Genomic DNA, 8,622 nt, shown 5'->3' with positions numbered 1-8,622 from the left:
AAAGAGTTGAAGGGAAACGCGAATGCACATCACAATGTCTAGAAAGTTAAAACTTTGGCTCAAATAAAAGATCCAGAAACTGGAAAAGTCATTTTTAAGTTCAAACTTGTTAATTAAATCAGACTTGTTTCAGGCTAAATTAACCTCTAGCTGATCTAAGGAGAGGGTGGAAACTATAAACACATATGCACACATTTTCTTACTTCATGACTTCAAGAGGAACATTTATTTGATGTGACTGACTGATTTTTAAGGACATCAATAATGTATGTGATCTGAAGCCAAAAACTGGCTCAAAAATCACATATGGCTTGGACAGGAGAAACATTCACAGCACACGAGTTACAATACAAAAGACTTAGAGTGATTTACTTTCTCTATTCAAGAAACTGCTTTAAAAGTGCAAGATTCTTCTTTTCATCTAGAGGTAGTTATCTTGCTACAAGTAACAGCAATTTCAAAGCATAGCTGATACACTTTCAAAATACTGCTTTCCAACCCTTATTCTTGGGTAAGTGACCAACCAGAGAGAAAACACAGCTTTTTGTAATTAATTCACTTCATTAGCATGGTAAAAACTTGCCTTGGACTTTGCAGCCTTCACAAGGATGTCATAATTTGATGGGGGAGGAGCAGGATGTTTCCGGAGCAAGGCAAACTCTGGGAACTCATCGTAAATTTTTTGTGCTACAGAGACATTGGCAAGCAACATGAACTCTTCAACCATGGAATTTGTTTCTCTATCAACATAAAATATTTTATATTGTCAAAAAAGCATTAAAGTATATATTTGAGTGCCTAATGAAGAAAAATTCCACCATCCTAACGTTATTGTATTAACTAGTGGTTTTGAATATTTATACAATTAGGCAAACATTTTTAAGACTAAAAACATAATGTTTATTAAGTTTCAAATACTGAGTCAGAAGAAATAAACCTAAAATATTCTAAAATAACAAGATACATTAAAGAAAAACGCTCTTCAAAATGCCCCAAAAGACCAACAGATAAGCCTCTTTATTTCTTCCCATGAGCACTGTTCAAATATCATGCATATGAAGTCTGAAACCACCTCAAATCCTGTGTTCAGTTCTGGGCCTCTCACTGCAAGAAAGACATTGAGGTGCTGGAGCGTGTCCAGAGAAGGGTAACAAAGCTGGTGAAGGGCCTGGAGCACAAGTCTGATGGGGAGGGGCTGAGGGAGCTGGGGGTGTTTAGGCTGGAGAAAAGGAGGCTGAGGGGAGACCTGATTGCCCTCTACAACTGCCTGAAAGGAGCTTGTGGCGAGGTGGAGGTGAGTCTCTTCTCCCAAGTAACAAGTGATAGGACAAGAGGAAATGGCCTCAAGTTGAGCCAGCAGAGGTTCAGATTGGGTATTAGGAGGAATTTCTTTACCAAAAGGGTTGTTAAGCACGGGAACAGGCTGCCCAGCAAAGCAGTGGAGTCATCACCCCTGGAGGTATTTAAAAGACATGTAGACGTGGTGCTTAGGGACATGGTTTAGTGGTGGACTTAGCCGTGCTAGGTTTATGGTTGGACCTGATGATCTTAAAGGTCTTTTCCAACCTGAACAATTCTATGATTCTATGTTGCATACCATAAAGTCATGACAGTATACATAACTAAGTGTAGATTTTAGCACAGGAACTAAGTAGTAGCATTAGAGAAAAAGAAGATTCTGTCTTCAGAAACTGAATCAGTAGCTCTGTTTCTAGAACTCCTCAGAAAGATTGTATCACTCTGCACATGTGCAATAACTGCTCTGTTGTTCTTAAAGTTTCTGTAATTCATAACCCCAAGTTCTAATTTCTCTCCTTTGTTAATATCAGTAGAAAAGCATCACAGAGAAGCCAGTGGGATGTACAGAGTTTGGACCTCAGTGCTCTGTTAAATCAGTAGTAAAGATTTAAGTTCATATATGAAGCACACAGTTCAAAACTTCCTTCATAAATACTGCAGTAAAATACAGAGGAATTCTCTTTTCTAGGATCAGCTAGCTGAGAGAAGTTGTGGATGCCTCGTCATTGGGAGTGTTCAAGGTCAGGTTGGATGGGGCTTTGAGCAACCCGACCTAGTGAAAGATGTCCCTGCCTGTGGCAGGAGGTGTTGGCCTAGATGATTTTTAAAGGTCCCTTCTGACTTAAATCGTTCTGTAATTCTATGATTGTCCTGCACTATCATAGGAACTTTCTACATGATTATCTATATTGCTACTTAAACATGTCTTTAATTCCACCCCTGCCCTGAATTAACTAATTGAGGAAACTAAAAGGCATACTTGAGCTCCTTAGTCTGCAGATCAATAGGATCATGAGTTTCACTGTCCATGTGGAAACGAACTTCTGGTGAGGAAAGTGTCAAGGCTCTGGAAGACAGTAAGTGGTATTAACATATTACAGTAAAGCAGATAAGGCAGCTGAATTGCAAGTCTGTACACAACATCTGGGTTTATCATGAAACTGTCATTTTAAATTAGCAGAAATTTAAAAATAAAATTGTGGAATTAATGTTCAAACTAGCAGAAATTATGATGCTGACACATATCAATAGTAGCTCCTAAAATTTCAAATGCTGCTCCTCTCAGTTTGTTTAAGAGATCCATATTGATTGATCTTGTAAAGGAAAAGTTCATTTCCCAAAAAATATAAACTTGGGATGTTAAGACAGGCATTGTTATGCAAATCAAAATGGCAAACTACTTCTTTTTCAAGATTTTCCACTGGAAAAAATGGACAGAGGACCATTATACAGTCTGACAGCAAAAAACAGCCAGAATAAAAAAAGGTAACATTGCACGGTTTACCCATTATCAATTCTTTTCTTCTTCAGAATTTTTGCTAATTTGTTTAGTCCACGTAGGCTGGTAGTAATATCATCATTCATAGTTGCTGAATCAATTCTCATCTGTGCTTCGGCATATGTAAGAGAAGCCTTGAAGAGGTTAAAAAAGAGAGACATCATGATACATAATTGAATACTGAAAAGAAAACCACAGTTTTGTCTTGCAGAAACTGCAGTTTGCTGTCAAAGTTGGTTCACAATAATACAAAGCTTTACACTCAACACCTAAATGTGTGTCATTCTCAAAGAATAATGGACAAAACAGGACAGACCTGTGCAAGATATTAAGAAATACCAGGCATTTACAGCGTTTTTTTTGTGCTGATCACAGGTGTATTTTATACATCAGAGGTCTAATTTTCAGAAATATATTAAACACCTCCAGAGTCCACTGAAATTAACTGAAAATTATGACTAGCTGGTATATACGAACCATGTCCTGTATATATATACAGACATATATATATATACACACAGACATCAACCATGTGTCCTCTCTCTCTCTCCCCCCACCCCCATCTATACTTTTAAAATTAACTATCATAACCCAGTAACTGCACAAAAAACCTCAGAAGTTTAAAAGAACAGGGTAGAACCAAACATTTTCTTTATTTTTAGGATTTAAGCATAATTTTCTAATTCTAAGAAAACAAAAATCAATAAACAGAAGAAAACTTTATTATCAAGTCTGTTTGTCATTGTTTTTATAAAAACATCTCTGGCTTTTTTTCAGAAGTATAATAATATTTACATGACTAACCTTGGAATTAATAATACTCTTTGTAAATCTGGTTTTCAGAATTTCCGCCTTATGGTTCATCTCCCATATACATGAAAATGCAAGCCTATGGAGTGGGAGAAGGGGGGAAAATCTGTTAAAATCCACATATAAACATCTGGAGTTTCTTGTCAGGATCAAAGTATGGATCATATACATATACCTGTCCACATTAGATCTCAGGGAGCATAAATTGGAACTAAGTAACTCGGGAACCATATCAATCCTCTGCAAAGTAAAAAATAAAAACATATAAGTATGTATTTTAATTTCCTGATTTTTAATATACTAAAAGCTTGAAAATTATAACTGTTGTTTTTGCTAAGAAAGCTCAGATTTCTGAAAGAAAAGTAAGCTACTTTGGCGGAAATTCATTCCAAGATCCATTTTAATTTTCAGTTTTTTAATAACAGTTATTTCTGAAAAGAAATTGTGGTCTGTAAGAAATAAGTTAAAATAAACAGGACTAAGCGTGCAGTTGTACATGAATACAAATCATAGGAAACAATAGATTCAGCTATGACAAGAAAAAACAATGGAAAAGGCAAAACCAGGCCACTTCTGCGATTTCAGATCAGTATTAAAACTGTATGCCAGTTTCAGATCTACATGTTGTTAATGCTTCAAATAGGAGTTGAAAAGGATATTCTCCAGATAAAGGATTTTAAAAGAGAAAAAGAAAAAAAGAAAAAGAAAATTTCTCCCTCTTGCTGTGCAGGCTGAATGACAGAAAGTACCTCCACTTTGAATCTTAGGCAAATTAAGTGTAGCCCAAAGGAGTTGTACTTTTTTTTTTTTCCTTAGAAATAACATCTTTACTTCCAAGAACTAAAAAAGGAAAGCAAGGAAAATTCAACCACTTAATTGTGCAAAAAGCTATAGAAATCAATTACTTTTTCACACAGATATACTGTTGTTCCTCTTTTTACTGACTCCTCATCCAAAGCATTTCCCGGGCGAATAAAATGACTGACATCTGCAATATGTACACCAACCTAAAAAACAAGCATCACATTATGCATCTTACAAAACAGAAACAGTTCTCAACATGAAAGAAACTTTCTCAAATTTTTATTTACAACCCAATTTACCCATTCCCAGTTCCCTTCAACAGCTCCTATATTTAGTAATAGGAATAGTTAAAGCCTATCATACTGATATTAAAAAAAAAGAATAGTTACAGCAATTATGCAAAATAAGGGCATTTAGTGCAAAGTTATATTCATTATCAATGCAACTGTTCTTGCCTGGAGGCTCAAATAACCTCTTTCATTTTCTTCAAGGCTCACTGCAAATTTGGCTTTGCTTTTCTGTTTGCTAGACTTTCCATTTTGACACACCCTGCCATTACAATTACAAATTAATTTATAAAGAAGAAAACCTGACTAAATCATATATAAGGGGGGAGCTGGTGTTAGCCTGTAGCTGCTTTTTTTTTTTTTTTAATAAAATAACCATTCCTTAGGCATTACAGCAGGAGCTTTACTTTTTCTACCGATAGTTCCTTTCTCCTAGCTGTAGCTATCCATGTTTATGCTTAGCTAAAGCACTGAATAAATTCAAAGTTAAGTTCCCATGCCAAATGAGCAGAAAGCAGGGTGAATTTAGGACACATTGAATTCCCACTTTTGACACTGATGTAATGCAAATCAACTTCCTTTCTTTATTACCATCTCGCAGTTGTGTGAACACCATTAATTTCTTTTACAACAGATCTGCAGCTTTGCTCATGTCATTTACTATTACCACTACTGCACTGTTTGTAAAATAAAGGAAAAAATAAAGAAACAAATGACTGCCTTGATTTAAAAGAGAGACAATACCTCTACATTTCCATTTTCTACTTCTCTACAATGTAATGCATCATCAATATCTGTACAGCCGGGAGGATCAACACTACAAACACACAGATGCCTCAAGTCCTCCCTGTATTTCATATCCTGAAATTTAAAAAAAAAAAAAAAAAGTTATTTCCATATCAAAGTAAAAAAGATCATTTGAGAAAGGCACTTTGCATAATATTTTCCAAAGCAATCAAGTATTTTCAGAGTGCTTTTCTTCTGTTTTAGGACAAGATTTGGAGTAGTATTTATTTATAAGATCAAAACAGATATGTGGAAACTACATTGATAGAAAAAATAAGGCAGAAGATGATCAAGTACTGAAATTTTTTTTTCGTTTTACAGCAAACAGGAAGAGAAACAGAATACAACCACAATCTTCTCATGATCTTAGAATTAGCAGGACCAGGAATCAGGATTTTTTTTTTTTTTTTTTTTTTTAAGTGGAATTTTGACTGATGTCCAGCTGGACAATGTCTTTAGGATATGACTGCTCTGAACTCTAGCTTTCTAAGGCTTAGATGTCTAGACAGTTGAAAGGAAGTGTACACTTTGGAAGTATCTAGCTTTGTACAATGGCTACAAGATCTCAGATAGGTATCTTAGACTAGATGACTGACTTTCAGAGAGCTAATTTACACAAAGATCTCTCCTTCAGTTTCCACACTTGAAAGAAATAGTAGGTAATAAATTATAGGAAAAGTAGCCCACCTCAAAGAAATTAAAATACAGAAAACACACACTCAGCCCAGCCTAAACCAAAACTATATCACGCTCAGTTGTTCCCTGATGATATTTTTCCATACATTCTAAAGCAATGATTTCCCATATTTAAGCTACTGGGGAGAACCTGAAATTCACTAACAGCATTTTAAAACAAGCAATTCTGCAAACACCATTTTCTCTTTCTCTAATTACTTTACTGGATTATAGCACGAATATGTTAAAGTCTCCTCTCCTCAGATTGTTTTATCCATGACACAGGCTGTCGCATTTGGTTACAAAGCTATTTAGCAAGATGAAAAACTCTCTGGGATGATCTTACAATTATTTGAATTGTAGTCTTTCTCCTTTGCAAAAAACCCTTTTTTTATGCTTTTATTTTTTAATGAAACCTGTAACATGTTTTTTTATCTTTAAATGTCTATCCATATACAAACACAGTTTTAGCCAAAACCCAAAAACTTGCAGAGGCCTTGTTTCCATAGGAAATCCAGCTGAAAGTTCACCCTAAGACAAAATGGTTCCGGACAACACTTCTCCTTTATTTTTGGTGCACTGGGATATCCAAGAATGTCAGTTTGATTTGAAGGAGAAGGCACAGTTATTACTACAATAATTTAAAAATTATTACCTGTTCTGTAATTCTCCATGGCATTTTTGGTAGGAAACTAAGGACAGCCTTGGAAAAAGGCTGATGAGGGACATCATGTTCAAGCAGAAGAACTTCTGTCTCAGTCTCTTTATCTCCAGCACTTCCCAAGCTCTTTACAAAATGACCCTGAGAAACAATATACATACATAGCAATATATACACACACATGCACATCAAGCAATATTGTTTGCTTAAAAATAAGTATTTGAGACCATTATCCCATAGGTTATTAGTATATTAAACTACAGAGTACAAGTAATCTTTCTTTCCTCCGTTAACTTCTTCATCTTTAGGAGAGAAATTTAATTTCAAACATTTAATTGATTCAGTAACATTTAATTGATTCAGTAAGACTGTACATCCTCCTGTTTTCCTAGAATGGCACTAAATTCTCTGCAGTTAAGACTGCAAAAACTCTAAATGTGGCAATTCAGTTTTGAAGGAAAGAATAAACACTACTGCATAAGCAGCAAAACTACGAAGGTCTAATTTCTCCATAGGACCGTGTTGTGCCACGCATCCCACTTCCTAATGCCACACCAACTCTACTTCCTTCCTCATGTCTCTCATCCCCTGCAGTAATGCTGTCTTTCTCTTAACACTCCTTCCGTATATACCAAGTTTCCTTCATTTCTCTAAACTTGCATGAGTGCTCTCGTTCATTACGAGCTATGCATTCCTACATAAGCCAATGGAAGCCTCTTCAAAACCTAGTTAGTGTTCAACACAAACTGAAGGTAGTCCTCAATTTCTCTTATAGCCTCCTGTTTATTTACAAAGAACTTTTAAGAACTTAATTACCTCTAACTCAGCCCCACTGGCAATTTGATTGAATTCAGCCAATGTGTTTAAAACTACTTGCCAGGACAGTGATCAGTGTGTGGATGAGCAAAGTCACAGCAAAAGGTTCACATTTCTAGGAACCCAGACTAAAACAAGGTGATCCCTGGTTAGCCTAAATAAAGCTCCTTAGTTAGCACATATACGTTCAGTGCAGAACCTGGGGAGTAAGCTTTTTAAGTATGACAACCCACACCTGGTTTTCAGGGGTAAGAGTAAGCTAAATCATTTAGGGATTTCCTTAATTTGCACCACCAAATGGCACTCAAAGAACTTAATATTCATGTCAACACTTTTTGAAGTTACTCAGTGTTGCAGATAATAAACAACTTACCTAATAAACACATAAAAATCAGATAGATAAAAGTTCAGAAGAAAATATTTAAACTTACATTAGGATACCTGGAATTCCTGGGCCAGCCATCAATAGCAACAATTATTCTTTGTCCTTCCAATGCATCTGCTTGTCTTGTTTCTATTCGAATGCGAGGAATTCTACGATCAGCTGGTGTAAACAAATGGCGTCTTGCCTATTAACAGCCAGAAAAAGGAACAAATAATTTCCAACTAAAGAAAAAAAATCTGCACTTACAATAACTGGATTATTTCCTTACCTCTTTGATTTGTGATTTGGAAAGCATGCCACAAAATGGTCGCCAGTTTCGTTTTATAATGCCCACTATTTTTCCTGTAGGTCTCAGCATGTCCTTGTCAACAGAAGTCTTCAGCTGGCAGAACACACAGGGGTTAAAAATACAAACAAGTCTGAACTCAGGTTAACATGTTTGACTACAGCATGTATCTCAAACCTTGGTGGTAACATCTTACGTGTCGCTATAATGCCATAAATTCTATTACGATTTCATAAACAGAACTATGCCTCCCTGTGCTTTGCATGACTTAATATTTTTAGTATGTGACATGACTACTTTATTGTTTGGGGGGGG

General features: G+C 35.7%; 1 protein-coding gene across 1 annotated transcript in view; it reads right to left on the bottom strand.

Annotated features, from left to right (window-relative positions):
• The window catches only part of DIS3 (DIS3 exosome endoribonuclease and 3'-5' exoribonuclease), a gene marked incomplete at its 5' end in the record, with an annotated part of 20,747 nt that overhangs the window by 7,674 nt on the left and 4,451 nt on the right, over positions 1–8,622 (bottom strand). Inside the window, 10 exons of the mRNA XM_009696376.1 lie at positions 584–740; positions 2,279–2,365; positions 2,804–2,931; positions 3,602–3,686; positions 3,783–3,847; positions 4,513–4,614; positions 5,443–5,559; positions 6,815–6,961; positions 8,068–8,205; positions 8,290–8,403. Of these exons, the coding sequence (XP_009694678.1) occupies positions 584–740; positions 2,279–2,365; positions 2,804–2,931; positions 3,602–3,686; positions 3,783–3,847; positions 4,513–4,614; positions 5,443–5,559; positions 6,815–6,961; positions 8,068–8,205; positions 8,290–8,403 (1,140 nt within the window). The remainder of the gene's footprint in view (positions 1–583; positions 741–2,278; positions 2,366–2,803; positions 2,932–3,601; positions 3,687–3,782; positions 3,848–4,512; positions 4,615–5,442; positions 5,560–6,814; positions 6,962–8,067; positions 8,206–8,289; positions 8,404–8,622) is intronic.

The sequence above is a fragment of the Cariama cristata genome, unplaced genomic scaffold (genome assembly GCF_000690535.1).
Source record: "Cariama cristata isolate BGI_N322 unplaced genomic scaffold, ASM69053v1 scaffold8010, whole genome shotgun sequence".
Lineage (NCBI taxonomy): Eukaryota > Metazoa > Chordata > Aves > Cariamiformes > Cariamidae > Cariama > Cariama cristata.
The sequence above is the reverse complement of the archived record's forward strand: the minus strand, read 5'-3'. Positions and strand labels throughout refer to the sequence as shown.